General features: G+C 39.6%; 1 protein-coding gene across 1 annotated transcript in view; it reads left to right on the top strand.

The window, feature by feature from the left end:
* The window catches only part of PREX1 (phosphatidylinositol-3,4,5-trisphosphate dependent Rac exchange factor 1), a gene marked incomplete at its 3' end in the record, with an annotated part of 164,612 nt that overhangs the window by 84,093 nt on the left and 63,870 nt on the right, over window positions 1-16,649 (top strand). Inside the window, exons 6-7 of the mRNA XM_082007383.1 lie at window positions 8,523-8,684; window positions 14,127-14,260. Coding sequence (XP_081863509.1) covers window positions 8,523-8,684; window positions 14,127-14,260 — 296 coding nt within the window. The remainder of the gene's footprint in view (window positions 1-8,522; window positions 8,685-14,126; window positions 14,261-16,649) is intronic.

Consider the following 16,649-nt stretch of genomic DNA (forward strand, 5'->3'; position numbering starts at 1 on the left):
GACCAAAAGATCACTGCTAGCACTCTGTATTTTTTATATTTTTCTCTGTGTCCTTGATAAGCTTGAAGTAGCTCTGAAGTCAGTGTGGTTTCATGTATCTGATCTGACTACTCAATATGTGGATCACCAGTCATCTCTCAAGCACAGTTTGGGGATCTCAGCTCTAAGCCACGTACACAGCTGTCTTAGAGACCTCCCTACATTTCTTCACCTCAGTGCTGCTTCTTTTTCTCTTTTCATTATGTTTTGGTTGCTGAATCACCCATTGCTAATGAGACCTGCTTAACTTCTAAGCTTTCTGGAAAACATGATTATAAGTGGTATATTTCTATCAGGTTGAATAATCTGTAGACTTTTTATCTACTGACAGAAGCTAGACTTGCAAATTAAAATTTCTATTCTGTTTTAAAAGCTCTTCAAAATGCTAGAATGGCAGAACCTGCCAATGCTACTAATTTTCCTGAAATCTCAGGGCTTTTACTCAAACGTCATGAGGATGCTGGTTACAGAAACACACCCAAAAGAAATGCACACCTTTGATTACAAGGTAGTAGCATCATTGATGCAATGACATTTTGGTATTCTTCAGCTTCAATTTTCTCATTCCTCTGTACCGTTTTAGGGCAGGTCTTTCGGAAAGTATGTATCAGGGATTGGAAGAGTTATGAATGGACCAGTTTTATCTTGCTTTTCTTTAAGAATTTGTTTTGCAAGAGGGTATTAAAAGAAGATTAGAACAAAATAAATATTTTAAACTATAATTCAGATCTTTCCAAGTTCAATGGCAACTGAAGTCATTAGGCTCTGGGGATCAAATATAGGCCAGTGGAAATAAACTGGTGGTTTCCACTTTCTCACACGTGTACAGTTGTGTATGTCAAAAAGGGAGGCTCAAACCTCCCTCCTTTGAAAGCCAAAGCCAAGACCTACAAGGCTAGGGCTTCAAGCCACAGAAGGGTAGAATAAAGATAAATCTGTCCTCTGATGCCAGCACTGTGACTGCTTTTGGGCCTGGGGACTCTGGTGTTTGGCTCTGGTGTGGTTCACCGAGACCCATGCGTACTTGTTGAACAAATAGCCAGGAAGGGAGCAAATGGGAGGAGCTGTGTTGAGGCATCTCGTGATGTTCCATTCCTTTTTTCCTATGGATTTCTTTTTGTATATAGGGTGATATAAATCACACGCTGTTCACTACTTGAAATTTCCTGGACAGGAAATAAAAGTTTTAAGAAAAAGCTGAGGGGAATTTTGTTTCAGTTAGGCAACAAATCTGCCTCATTCAGTGAGACTATGCCATTACTAGAGGTTGTTCAGTTCAGAAAATATCTGTGATCAGTTGATGCTGATTTTCAGAAGTAGTAATTTCATAGTGAATAATTGTATCCCCTTCAAGACTTGTTTGGTACTTGCTAGCACGAAATTACCAGAGTGGACACGAATGTTTCAGATGTGAGAACAGCTGAAGGAAATTACAGGCTGATTCTGCTAGAGCTGACCAAGAAAATGCAACTCTCCAAGCAAAAAAAAAAAAAGGCATATTTTAAAATAACACAACCCTCAAATTAAGTGTTTGCTCTCCCTTTGCTGCTGAACTGCAGTTATTGCTCCTGAAATAGCTATTTTGTATTCATGGGGATTGGATCTTATTTTATCTAATTCCCAGGGCAAACAGATACTATTGTATTCCAACTGATTAGAAAAGTCATAGACTAGTGCTATCCTACTTTCCTCTTTTACTTTTTGTTTTTAGGAAGAGTTTGCGAACATCCAGATTTTCTGATAACTTTGATACGACCTTGTTATATAGCGTAAGAATTTAGTACAGCTAAGTAGTTAGGTTTGATAAAGATAGTATGAACACAGTAACTCAGACTTGTCTGTGTTTGAAAGTCAACCTAAAGAGTAGAGTAAGGCACATATTTAAAACACTGTAACTATTTTTTTTATTAATACCATATGTGAGTATTCTTTTTCAGAATAATAGCATCTAGCACGGAGTTAATTTGGGTTACTTAATTAGGAATAATGTACTGAAATATCTCCAAGTGCAGATATACTGTAAACATAAATTACCAATAATTTCCAATATAAAGGATGGCATCCTGAAATTGGTGATCTTGTGTTTTCTCATCCTCTGATGAAGCTATTTGGTTTTTTGAACTAACAAATCATGGAGACAAAACAATGATTCAAATGATGGTGATTAATAAATTTCAATTTTACCTGTAGTTTCCATTTTTTGTGAACTAAATATTGCAACTTTGGAATGGCTGACTGGAAACAGGTTTTTTGGTTGGGTTTTTTTATTTTTTGAGCTTTAAAATTTTGGTTGTTTTCTTTGGAACACTGTCTACTTTGCAAGGCTTATATATGGTTTGAAGGGTGGGACTCAAACCTAGCTGTAGTGTTTCATAATCTCTGTGCATATAGAGAAATACTGATATTAATATTTTTGTGCCTAATACAGTTTTTGTCTGCTTCAGATAGCATGCAAGAAAATTTAGCATGAAATTTGTTGGTCAGTAAATTACTTTTATTCCCAATCCAAAACCTCCCTAATGTGACTTCCACTTCTTTTTCTTGCTGTCAAAGTTCAGCAAATGATTTGAACTGTATTTGGGGGTGTAGGATTTCTAAATATTTGTTAGCCGTGAGCTTCATTATAAAATTTCCTTAAAAGTGAGAAAGGGGCTTAGACTAGACTTGAACAAAACAAAACTGTCCTGGCTGTGATGGGCATTATGATTTGGTAAGAAGAAAAGAAGCGAAGGCAAATGGATGCACAGACCTTGAGAGCATATACTGTGTGAGCGTCTTAAAACTCCAGCGTGTGTACGTACACTGGAAAGCTTTCCAAGTGAGTATTTCTAGCAGAACGTTTTGGGTTAAGGCAGCTCTGTCTCACCGACGATAATTGTATGACTCTGTATTAATTAGTGTGAACTATACTACTTAAAAGTAGAAGCAGTTGTTGTGTAAACCAATCTCTGAACAAAAATAGCCTTTTTCCCTTAATAAAGAGCATTTAAGTCAGCAAGAAGAAAACCCTAGGGGAGTGGTGATCACGAGTTAATCACACCATTGGGGGTGGGGATTAGGAGCAGTCCTTTCTGTCTCCTTCCTCCCAACACACCAGGAATGTGCAGCGCATGATAGCCGCAGCCCTACAGGCTCCTGATAGCCCAGTGCCTGTCGCAGAGGTGGTTTCTTGTTTGATGTCTGTTCTCGTATGGAATCGCTCGGACTCCAGCCAGAAATGCACATTCCACCTCTGATCCTTTAAAAATACCTCATAATGTACACAAGTCCGCGGACGATTTAGGGCAGTAATTACGTATTGCTTCATGTCATAGAAGACTCATTGGTCCTAGGAGGGAAAGAAAAACCGGAATGCAGAAAACCTGAGTGACCAGATGCAGAATCCTCTTGAAAGGGAAAGCCCAACAGTGAGGCACACAGGCCTTAAGAAATGCAGTGCCTGGACTTTGAAAGGGAAAGATGGGAAGCCAATGGTGTGGATACAGAGCAGGATAAAGAAAGGTTAACTCACTGTCTCCCCTCTTTTCCCTCTCCATTTTTCTCAGAGCTGTTTAAGGAACAGAACCTTCCAACTGGATGTAATTGAATATATTTAATCTTTGGGGGTTTAGTTTTTTGTCCTCCCCCCTGCCCCCCCAAAGTGCTGTTGCTCTTAGATTCATGACATTGCCTGGTAGAAATCCAACTCTGAGGCACAACATTAAGAATTATTTATACCCTACAGAGTTGTAAGGAACACTGCCAATTTGTAAATCATACTTCTGTCTTCCACACTTCTTTTATATAATCACAAATAATTCGTAATATTTATAAAACTGGAAACATGTTTTTGTTACATTTTAATTTAGCATATGTCATAGATTTGATGGTGCATCGAATATAATAAGTTTTACTGATTTATCATTGCTTGTCTAGTCTTTACCCTGCAGAAACATGACACAATTAGAAATTCTAAAAATATACAGAATAAAAAAACCTGCTTGGCGGGTACACAGGTAGAGCCTGGTGTAACATTTACTTTCTGGTTAGTTTAAGTGGAAAATAATTTTTAATACAAGCAAATATTAAAAAATGTAAAATATGAATATAAACCTCCTGGAAACTTTTATGTTAACAGAAGGGTTTGGGTTTTTTTTAAAAGCACATTTTGGAACTGAACTGTTTATTAACACAACTTTTTGAACTGATAAACAAAGAAATATATTGTCTTTGTTATCTCTGTAATCTTGAGATATTCAGTAAGTAACCAACGAATGTGTCTCTGAAACTGTAATGTATGCATGCAGTGGTTTGTAGCGCAAAGCGAGAGAGCCTGTCAAGCAATTATTTGCACCAGTCAGTGCACAGTGTTAACATTCATTGCACAAAATCCATGTTAAGCCATGTCTGAGAGTCCTCAAGAGTATAAAGACAGGAGGAAGGAGATTTTAAAATGGAGACTTGTAAAATTCATCTGCAAAACATGTGTTCTGTTGTCAGTTTTAAGTACACAATCATTTTTGTGTGGCAGGAGAGGACATGGGGAAGGATGACAGAGACTTCTTTTTTAATAAAGATCAGAAAAACATCCTTTTTTCTAGGAAATATTAAACTTGTGTTTACATTTAAAAAACCTCTAGTTTCCTCTGCCTGCCTGCATTATTTGCTCATCATCGCTCCTGCCACCTCTTTGCGTCTTCCTGTGTAATATTCTTTTTACCGAGTTCTCTCCTCTTTTTTATTTTGGTTGGTTGTTTTTTTGGGGGTTAACCACAATTAGTGAATATACAAATATGAGCTTTATGGAGGACAAGACAGTCATACCCAAAGGTTTACTATCTGGTCTGTCTCTCAGCTGCCTTTCAAAACGTCAAATGCTCTCAGAGTTTACACATCATAAATCTGTCAATAAAACAAATAAGCACCCAGAGCTCCCTGACTGATTTCAGAAGTGCTAGGCTCTGCAATTTTGGGGAATGGCAGTCAGAGCAGCAGGACTCTTCCTCACACGGCTTAAGACCGGGCAGTGGTGAGACAAAGTTCTCTGACTGTCTGTGCTGCTGAGGCAACTGACTTCCCCAGCCAGCACCCTCCCTGCCTTTTCCAGCCTCCTTTCCTGCTCCTTGGGCAGAACTGCAGGCAGCTAGCAGGAGTGGGGAAGATGCTGTGTTTATTGCAGCAGAGGGCTGCTGTGAATGGGAAGTGCTTCCTCGGTATCTTGGTGATATTTCAGAAAAGGATGGTTAGACAGTGCTAGTGTATACATACCTGTTTCCAAAGCAGTGTGGGTGACACCTGACATGCAGAACTTACTTGGTTTTTAATGAGAGTCACATAGCAAAAATTCTGCACTCTGTTTTGGAAGCGTGGAGCAGAGTTTAGTGTCACCAAGGTGCAACACCTTTCTCCTGCCTTTCACATGCTAAAGGTGACTTCTGTCTAAAGACCTTTGTAGAGCAGATCTATGAATCAACACAAGGACAGAGAAAGCTCCTTGATTTAGCAGCACAGAGTGTCTGGATTAGCAAAGTGGTTTGATTAGCAGCTATTATAGTTACTGTAAGTTAATGCAAGCTTCAGCAGAACTTGAACTTAAACCCATATCCCACTACTCTGTGACAGGCCATGTAACTTGAGCTTAAAAGTACCCGTCAGTTTAGGAGCAGTGCTTGTATTACAGGGTTGTGCGACTAACTCAGGCAAGGCAAGCCCCAGTAATACTCAAGGTCATACCTGAAATCACAGTGTCCGCACCAAGCAAGACAGCATGGCACAAAAATCTTTAACGCCAATATGGCAAAATTTTGTGTGGTGAAGAGACACTTACTTAGGTTAACATGCTGATGTGGAGAAGCAAAAGGCAAATCAAACCACAGAGTCAGCCTAGTTGGAGCCCATGACAGGCATTTGGGGATTGCAGTCACTTATTTTGGGTGGACAACTGTAATGGGCTGTCTTTGCCCTTAGCTGTGGGAACTATGGATTGAAGCAATTCAGATATGTTCAGCCCACAGTTCTGTGTAGGGTCTCTGCCTATATTCTTGTGTCTTATGCAGAATGATGCAATTCAGCAGCAGTTTGCCATTTAGACACAGGACTTTAAAACAACCAAATAACATGTTGAGGCAAAACAGAACATAGTGAGAAAGTTAAATGTTCCAGGCAATGTAAAAATGTGGGTCTTAAACACCGTATTATGTATCAAGATGAAATTACCAGCCTTAGTTAAGGCTTCTTTAATGTATCTTTATCCAATTGTGGCTGACTATAAAATAGTATTGGTCTAAAAAATGATTAATTGCGAGTTGACAATGGTTGCCTCTTTTTGCCAAACTGGTTAATATTATCGGGTCCCAAGTTTTCCCACTACTGTATTTCAGTGGGCAGCATTTAACTGGGCTGTTGTGCATTCAATAAAGTGGAGCAGAGTCTCTTAGGAACTCCTTCAGAGCAGACATGTTGTTCATCTCTATGTTAATCTCTCCAGTCAAAACATGTGCCCCAACCTCCTAAACACAATTTGGGGAAGAGTCCCTGCTAAACTCCCACTGCTCTCTTGGCCTCTCCCCCTCCAGAACTTTTTTCCACTTTGACTTTTGGGGGACCCTCTTCACTTGCCATGGGCCTGTCTTGGAGTTTAAAACACTGAACTGAGTGCCAGAAAGTCTTGGTTCTGCAAGTGACTTGCCATTGGACAAGTTAATCTTCTGTAAATGAATTTCCTCCTTCATAAAATTATTACTACATTTCCTGACACATAAAAACATGGGACAGCTACGGCTAGTGCATTTCCCTGCAGTTTATGGACACACAGACTCATCATGCACAGAGCTGTAGGTGCTTATCTGCATGGTTGACCTTGGCTGGCTGCTGGTTGTCCACCCAGCCATTCTCTCACTCATACTGTTTGATGGGGTGGGGGAGAAAATAAGATGAAAAAATGCTTGTGAATCAAGATAAAGATGGGGAGATCACTTACTAATTACTATCACAGGCAACACAGATTTGACTCTATTTATTGCTAATTAAAATATATTTGGCTGGTGAGAAACAAAAACACCTTCCCCCACTGTTTTCCCCAGGCTCAACTTCACTCTTGCATTCCCAACTCCTGTACTTTCCCCCTAGCCCTGAACCCAGGGCGTGTGGGGAATAGGGGCTTGCAGTCAGTATGTCGCACTTCTTCTTTGCTGTTCCTTCATCCTCACACTTTTCTCTGCTCCAGCGTGAGCTCTCCTGGGGCTGCTGCTGTTCTTGAGGATAAACCTGGTCCTGTGTGGGTCCTTTATGGGCTGCAGTTCCTGTTAGGAGAGCCTGCTCCTGCATGGCCTCTCTACCTGCCATGGTTTCTTTAGGGAACATCTACCTGCTGCAGTGTGGATATCTGCTCTGTCATGGTCCTCTCCATGGGCTTGGGAAAGATACCTGCTCCAGCATCGTCTTTCCATGGGCTGTAGGGAAATCTCTGCTCTGGCACCTGAAGCACATCCCTGCTCCTGGGAAGGCGCCTCGCAGGCCTTGGTGCTCCCAGGGCTGCTTCTCACACGTTTTTGCTCTCTGCCTTGCCACGTTTTGCCCTTTCTTAAACACGTTTTCATAGAGGCACCACCAGCTTCTCCAGTGGGCTCAGCTGGGTCCTGCTGTGGGTCTGTTGCAGAGCTGGCTGGAACCGGCTGGAACTGGCACAGGGCAGCTCCTCACCTCACCTCTCCTCCCCTGCCAGCGCCTGGGTACAGACACCCGGTACGCTGAGGTATCTCAGTGAGGAGAGGTGTCTCACTGGAATCCTGCTTTGGGCCCCGAGACGGGCTTCTCATGAGGGCAGTTCCACTCAGGTAACGTTTGCACGTTGGTTGCATTTTTCTGCTCGTTACAGATCTAAACAACCTAGGTCCTAAAGCTTCATATGGATTGGGATTAATCTATAGCTGATCATTTCTGTAAGTACTGTGGGTGGGGTATACAGCCTAGCATTTTTCCTGTAAGGCCATAGTTCACAGAAAACCCCGCTTCCGTAGCTCTAGTGGTTCCTCAGAAGACCTGCTATGGGCAGAATTTTTATCTGATCGAAGTGGCCTGATCCAGCATCACTGACATACTGGATGAACATCAGTAGGGCTGGTATAGCATCTAGCCATGGCTAGGTCAACAGTCCATCGCATGTCTTTGAAGTGAGCAGTGTTTTTTATGTAATCTTTTAATTTAGTTGGCCTTAGTTCACACTAGTAGCAAACATATATGACATAGGAAAACATGTTTGGCTTGAACTCTCTTAATTTGTCATATTTAACATGAGTGATTACTTCGTTTATTTAGCAGCATTCGTATAAAATGGCAACCTTGCACAGCTGAAGAACAGAAAACAGCATCTACAGTAACATGCTCCTAACTTCTCTTTAATTTTGCAGTGGTTCTGGCATTTTCCTGTGGGATTTCACTAATGCTTATGCCTTTCTATAACCCGCTTCTAAGTTTACGTTGCATGTTTTCTTTTTTTTTTGAAGGAATTAGCTAAGAGGACTCCCTCTAAGCATCCTGATCACCCAGCTGTCCAGAACGCATTGCAGGCAATGAAGACAGTCTGCACAAATATCAACGAGACCAAGAGACAAATGGAAAAACTGGAAGCCCTTGAACAGTTGCAGTCCCACATTGAAGGATGGGAGGTAGGACGTGGGACTAGCAAGCTCCTTGGAGACAGTTTGCTACACAGTTTAATGGGCTGAAGTATTGTGACTCATACTGCATACAGGGATTTCTGTTTCTTACACGCTGTGTAAATGCTCTTGAAGGTGTGGGTGGCATCACTCTGACGAGTTTAGAATTTAGTGTTTATTTTGGGTATGCAGGCTGCTGCTAAACTGTAATAGAACAAATGGACTATGAAAGAAAGGAAGATGTTAGAGCTAGAATGGACTGAAATTTCAAATGGGCAGATCTCATTTGAAAGACAAAGAGGTCTAGAAGATGAAATCAGGGCTGGTCTCAATAATGGAAGTTTCTCTTTCCATTTCTACAAGCCTTTAGTTTTCCTGTGAGCTTTGAAAGTTAGCTTATTTAGCTTCATACAGATTTCCTGTATAAAAGAGAAAGGTTAGATTAGCAAGCATTAGGTTAGAAAGCAAGTGGTATATTTGTGTTTGTTCCAGTTAAATAACTCATGGGTGGGTTTCTAGTGATTTGTTTATCAGTAGGTGGATCTGTGTAGGTAGAAGCATTTACAATGGAAGGGAGAAAAATTAGAGATTTGGAAAACTACAATGTGAAGCTTGGGGGAAGAGGAAATCTGAAAAAAGAGCCACTCAGTAGAAATACTGGGAAGTCAGAATGGTGTGCAAAGGGTTGGCAGCTTATCTTGTGATGACTTTAGTTGAAGTTCTTGAATCAGTGGAGTTGGAAGCCTCTGGGAGGTGCACCACAGGGAGTCAGTGGTGTTAAATGGTCTCATGGAGAGAATGGCGTTGGCGTTCAGTGATGCTGACATTTAAAATGTTGAGGCTGATCATTGCCAGCTGAGGATTTCTTAGCTGAGGACATTTTATTAGAGGTCATGTAAACTTCCTAATGTTGGGACTCTCGGGTGCTCTCCGTGGCTCTCTTGGGTTATTTTTTATCTTTTGTGTATGTTTTAAACCTTGCTCATTTTTTTCCCTGAAGAATGTTCTTGGCATCCAGCTAAAGATGTGAGAACAACCCAGATATCCAGCTGTGTATTTTTTGGATAGCAAGCTCAGCAAAGTCATATAATGTTCTATATAGCAAGACTTCTAGAAACAGATAAAACCATTTCAGGTTCAGTGCAACTCATGAGTCATCTAGGCAAGAGGCATGGTTTGAACTCTGAAGCCTGAAGCATGACTATTAAAGTGTCCATGATGCTATAAATGAAGTGGTATCCAAACTTACTGGGTTTTGTTGTTTGTTTTTTGTTTTTGTTCTTTAGGGTTTAACTTAACCACAGCAACATTCTGGGGCTGAAAACCCTTTCAGATTTGTTTATATACACTGTTTTGTAACAAAGTCACCTAGGTCACTCAGCTCAAAATTTCAAAAAGGAAGAAGTGTTTTTCCTTCCCAGTAAGCTGTGGAACATTTCTAAATTTAAATTAATTAATTTAAAACTAATTAATTCAAAGGAGGAAAACTAGATTTATATTTCACAGATACATGCCAATGCTCAACATGGCAGCATTTTTTTCTTCTGAATATGTAAGAAATTTGAAACTGATTGACAGTTTCCTAGGGGCCTTGTAAATTATGGCTCTAGAGCAAAGTGCTATGTTTGTAAATAACTGGTTTTATTTTTTTCAGATGTATTTCACAGTTTATTTCTAATGAGAAGGGTTCATAATTTCTATCTATGGAAAGCTGCAATTGCTGGATTAAATAAATTTTTTGCTTAACAATGTAGTGATATAAGCTACCGAGCTGGTTGTAGGAGGAAGTCTACAAAGGAAATTTATGCCTATTTTTGATATATCTGATGCCAATCTCTTCTATGAAATTGAAAATTTGCCTTTTCCATTAGCATGGATATGGATTCTGAAACACTGGTGCCATGTATATACACTTACATACCATACATGCTAATTTGATAAGGCCTACAGCTTCCAACTGTTTTAATCCAAGGCATCTAAATTGTCAAAAAGAAGTGAAGATCAGCATACTTACGACCAAGTATTTTACAATTATAAGGGATGTAGCCTGAATGTGGGGAGTGTGCAAGCAGTCCAACATGGAATTTGGCATTAATTTGTTCACATAATTTGGAACAGTCTCCACCTTGTCTGGTGTTTCTGTTTAACCAAACTAGCAGTTTCACTGGTTTCTGTGACTTCACACTTCCTTCCAACTGTCCCAATGGACCATCCCTGATCTGATCCTCATCCTGTTGCCATCGCTGCCACCCTCAATATTTCCAACATGAAGAACAATGTAACATCATTTTGCTTCTGCAGTGTCTCTTCTTCTTGCCCTTGAGAGTCATCTGTAACTTCGATAAGAGCAGTAGTTGTTTTTTAGAGCACTTTCCTCAGTTCATCATTTTTTCTTCAACATCCCCACCCTCCAGTCTGCATCTCCCTCTCTAATACAACTGTCACTATCAGACACTGAGCATGTACTGGCATCATCCTGTCAATCTCTTTCTGAGACAGATTATAATGAGGGGACATGTTAAACTAGGCCAAGTCTGGGAAGCTGCTGAAAGCCTGCAGCTTAATCAGAGGTCTGTTCATCAAAATGAACTCTGCTTAGATTCATTCTTTTGGAATGCACAGAATCCTTGTAGATGTGTGTTATGGCTTAGTCTCAGGCAGGTCAATTTGATTCTGGTTAATCCTTCTGGGAAACAAAGATTAGTTTAAAAAAGTGGAAAGAGAAGTAGAGGATGCATGAGAAGACCAACTTTTGTATACAATGTTTTTGTTTGCTTACTGATGAACAAGTTAATATGCTGTTTCTTTTAACTCTGTATTGATTTTTCAGTGGGGAGAGCTCTTCCTCATGAGTCCTTGTGAATTATTTTTACTGAACAATTGCTACATATCCCCAAATTCTCCCAGTCTGAAATACATAGGGAAGCAAAACCCCCATCACAGAACAGCATGAGTTGTAAGATATGTGTTAGTACTTAGGCAGATCAGTCATTTTATAATTGGCTGTAATTTGCAATTCCACCAGCTATGATGTTTTGTTCTCCTCCTCCAGCTTAGTCCCACTTAGAAAGGTGAGAAATCCTGTGTTGTCTCTGAAAACATCAAATAAAACTTCTTACTCTGTTCCTTACTATTGAAAAACCTCTCAAATGGGTATAAATGGGAAGTAGCTAGGTCAACAGCAAACAGGAAATGCATCAACAATATTTAGATACCATCATGATGGGTCTGATGGAAAAATAAAGATTCTTAGATTTTAGGGCGAGAAGCAACCGTTGCAATCATTTGCTTTCACTTCCTGCACGAAGTAGGCCAGATAATTTTGCCCAGCGATTCCTGTGTTGATAAAAGATTGCCTTCAATTACTGATGTTACTGTGCCCATTGCTTTTGCTGTCTTTGGGTATCTTTCGGAAAATTAAGTACTTGATGTTGAGGTGCTCTGAAGCCTTGATTTCTTCCTGGGCAAACCACATGAGGAGCATGCTTTTATGTTGTACAGTCAGTTGGTTTCTGTTCCTATTTGTGCATGTGCTAGTAGGCCTTTGGTGTCATAATTCTGAGGTATAGTGATTTCTCCTGGAGATAGTAACAGGTCATTTTCAAAATAAGTAGTGCTCATTTCTGGACATATATTAACTCTTCCTATAGAATTATTAAGAAAATAAAAACATATTAGGACAGCAGATGGAACTATTGCATCTAGCTAGTACCTGCATCATTCTATGCAGAATATATAGAAACACACATGTGGAGCACACAAATTGGTGCTGCATACTTGGCAGCCTTTAGAGAATAGCTGCTTCCTTGTTAACTAAAAGCAAGGTATGGACAGCACAGCTGGCAAGGTTTGATTTAGAAAATGCTGTAAGCAGAGCTTTATTCACACCTTTAGAGTGAGTGCATTGCAGATAGAAAGGCTGATTGCAATTCAGTGATTTCCCCTGAATAGCTTGATGACAGCAGACTGTACCTTTCTCAAAAAATCCAAAACAAGACAAAAAGCCAATCACTCATGCAATGTCTAAAATCATTCAAACAAATCATTCTGCGGGGACTTTCTAGATGAAGCTGGATTTCACGCCAGTGCACAGATATGTCTCCAGTTTCTTTAAGTGGGATGAATTGTGTTTTACAAATTTTAGCTATTATTTGTGATTATAGGGTTAATTCACCTTTGGAAATCAAGCTGTTTTGTTGATAATTAATGTCTTGCAATCCAAAGTCAGTTCTCTTTTCCTGTAAGACTCAAGGCAGTGGGTCATATAATCTAATTTACTTCCTTATCTGCATGCTGACCATGGAAGGAAGTTGCCGGTACCCTAAGTTGTTCTTTCTCCTGACTCAGAGAGAAATGCGGAAACTAATAAGTGATCCAGTACTGGGTGGTAAATGTTTCCAATGCCTCAGGATGTTTTTCTGAAAAGGGACCTTTATTGATAGGATGCTCTTGTACCTTCAAAGTAATACTAATCAAGGAATTTAAGGCTGGTGCCTAAGATTTAGCCAAACCATCTTGTTTGGTCAATGGAACAGTTGAGGAGCAGATTCCCAACTGTGTGCATTCAGAATGTGGGGACACGTGGAGTTTGTCTATCCTGAGAGCAACCTGGGACAGTCCTATAGTTGTTTTTCATTTGTGTCCAACTGCTGTGGTCCTAAAGGGCCCCATTTCAAGGACTGTGTGATCACTTTTCCTAGGAATAATCTGAGTAACAGTTTCGGGAGTGAACGGTTTAGTTATCTACTGTGGTTTTCAGCTTCTGGGCATCCTCATAGGCTAAAGTGTCTTGAGCACCAAGCTCAGTTATCTCTATGGCTCTCTAGTGCATATAATGGCTTGCACATAGCAGCTAGCACATGTCCGGGACCCAACCTCTGATTTTTATGGCTATGTTTCTAACTTCCTTGTGTTTATTAAAACTCCAGAAAGGAGAGTGCCTGCATAAGCTTTTGAAAAAAAGAGTTGGAGAGACATATCGCCACTGAGATTATTTTGCAGAGAGATGCTTAATAGTGATGCATGTCAGTATCAGAGCTACAATGTTAGGGAAATACCATTATTATTTTATAAAGCATTCCTAAAGCCATCACTTGTGATATTTGCAATGATAGCTCAGGATATGAAAGCAACACTAATCGTCTGGAGAGACTCAAAACGCAAAAATGCAGCTGCTTTGAGGGTGAAAGATCTCTTCAGGAGAAGTCTCCTGGAATTTAATAGGGAAGATTTATTGTAGTGTATGAGGACTCCAAAAAAATATTTGTAATGCAGAGGAAACATCATGTGTTTAGCCGCATTAAGAAATCAAGGACTTCCTCCTTATGAATGCATTAGTTATTTCACAGTTTAATGACATGCAGATAAAATAACAGTGTTTTAGTAAAAATCCTTCATTTTGCACACAGACACAAAGTTAAAAATAAAGAATATCTCTTTTCTGTGTTTCAGGGGTCAAATCTGACAGATATCTGCACGCAGCTCTTGCTCCAAGGGACTTTGTTAAAAATCTCTGCAGGAAATATCCAGGAGAGAATGTTCTTTCTATTCGATAATCTACTGGTCTATTGCAAGAGGAAATCCAGGTGAGTCCTTCTGTCTTTACAGTTTTATAATGGGACCATTCAGAAGTTTTGTTAAGTAGAAAGTATGATCAATTACTGATCACTCACTGTATTCCCTGTTGCTCTGTAGGGCTGAGTCACAGGTGTGACTATTGCTATTACTAAGACTATAAGAGAAAGAAGTCATTATATGGTAGGATAAATATTTCAGACTGTAATGGGATCCCCACCCTGAGAAGTGTGCAATCCAAAGACAGAAGTTGATACAGTGCAGAAAAATCAGAGTGAGTTCTTACAGCTGGAAAGCTTCCCCAGAGCAGATGGGTCTCCAGGAGTGATGTGAAGAAGGAGGCCTTGCCAACTTTCATTGTGAGGTTATTCCAAGCAGAAGAGGGTGACATGAAAAATGGTATAAAGCCAAGAAAAGAGAAAGTGGAAGACTAAGAAAACATTAAATAGATGAAGGGCACAGAGGAGTGAGGAAGAGATGGAAATTAGCAAGTTGCCATTCAGCATTTGCAGCCCATGTGTTCTGTGTGTTGTCTTTCTTTCTTATCCTAGAAACAATTTTCATCATCATTCCACCTTATAAAACTTTAGCATTATTAACACCTGTTTATTATTAAAATAATGTTGACAGTGTGGAGGGCAATTTGCTTCTGCAGCAATTATACTGTATTTCAGTTCTTAAGGTTTTCACCTTCACAGCTTCAGTCTCATTCTCATGTGTTGGTCTTTTCTGAATTTACAATGCATTGTCTACACTCCAGATTCTCCTCCTACTTCCTTTCCTGTAATATCCTCCCTCTTCTTCAAGTTGTACTTCTCTACTGGTGATGGCCAAGTAGAATGGACAACCCAATTAGAACTTCTCAAAAACCAGAGTGTTCTCTCCAAAGGAAATTCTCATGTCTCAAAACTTGGATTTATTTCCCAGTTTTTTATTCAATGGAAGTTTTTGAACCATTAAGCTGGGAAAAAATAATTTCAGTAATTTTCAGACTTTTTGTGTGGATAATGCTGAAACTATACAACATAAATACAAATTATTAGGTGAAATCTACATTAGAAATTATTAGAATGTAATATAAACATTTAAATTAAATTGAATTGGAAAAAAATTTACAGAATTCAATCCTATGTGGCTTTTAATATTATCTAACTGAAGCGTTCTGACTGCTGAAATGAAGGAAGAAAAATGAAACATTTAGTTTTGACACTTTACCAGATTTGTCAAAATCCAGACTTCCATATGAAACGGAGTTGATAAATTTGTGTGTCTCCTAACAGAAAAGTATTCCTTACCAAAAAAAAAAAAAAAATCGATTTGATATCTAATCTTTTACGTCTTCAGAGCTCTTAGATACTCGTTTTCTAGTCCCGTTTGTAGTTCAGGTTAGCCTTGCCCCTCCCACGCTGTCCAGGCATTTTTCCCGGAATACTAAGGTTTAGAAAACAAAATGTTCTACTGCCTTTTAAGCAACTCTCTGTTTTCATACAGGAGATATTACTGAGCTTCTCTGTAGTTTGGCTTGATTTTGGAGAAGGCTGCTGTAACACTTTGGTTTTCCCAAAGGATCACTATTGTTTGTCTTTTTCTAATAATGTAGCTTGAACTGAAGAAATGTCCACAATCTGATTTCCATTAAAAAGTAGAATATTTTATTAAGTCTGCTGGGAATTGCCTAATATAAAAGATATATTTAGGGATTGCTGAGCGACTTTAATTTTGGATATTTCTCCTGTCTAGCTGCTATTTATAATTAGTCCAGGATGCAAATGAATGTCTGTCCAGTTGTGCTGGTGTGATCATTTGGCCAGCTGCTTGACAAACAATTGATGTGTTAGTGGGACGCAGATTTTGAAAAAAAACCCCAACACACAACCCCAGAACTGCCTCTGTCTGTTCCTAATTTGAAATTGGATGACTTGGTTCTCATCTCACTTGTACTATGCTTATCAGGCCAGGTTGGATGGGGCATTGAGCAACCTGGTTCAGTGGAAGGTGTCCCTGCCCATGGCAGGGGGGTTGGAACTAAATGGTTTTTAACATCCCATCGAAAACCATTCGATTATTCTATGATTCTATCTTGTAGAAATCACTGGAGTTTTTCTTGATTGAAAAGTGCAATCAAAATTCAGGTCTCAATCTTTGATAAGTAGTCAGCAATGCAGCCATTTGAATTTGGGCGTCATATCTTTTCACAATAGCATAAATTAGGACTACTGTTGTTGAGACCAGTTTAAGATGTGTTTAGAATCAGAATTAGATCTGTGATTTTTAGAGCTAAGACTGCAATCTCATCTTTTGCAGAAGCTTAGGGAAGTCTGACAAACTGATGACATAGATTTTCGGGGCTGAGTATTGTTTTGTGTTTTTAGCAGGATCATAGACTGCTGTTTAAATTGA

This window comes from Phaethon aethereus (genome assembly GCF_964289735.1).
Source record: "Phaethon aethereus genome assembly, chromosome: 16".
In the NCBI taxonomy this organism is placed as follows: Eukaryota; Metazoa; Chordata; class Aves; order Phaethontiformes; family Phaethontidae; genus Phaethon; species Phaethon aethereus.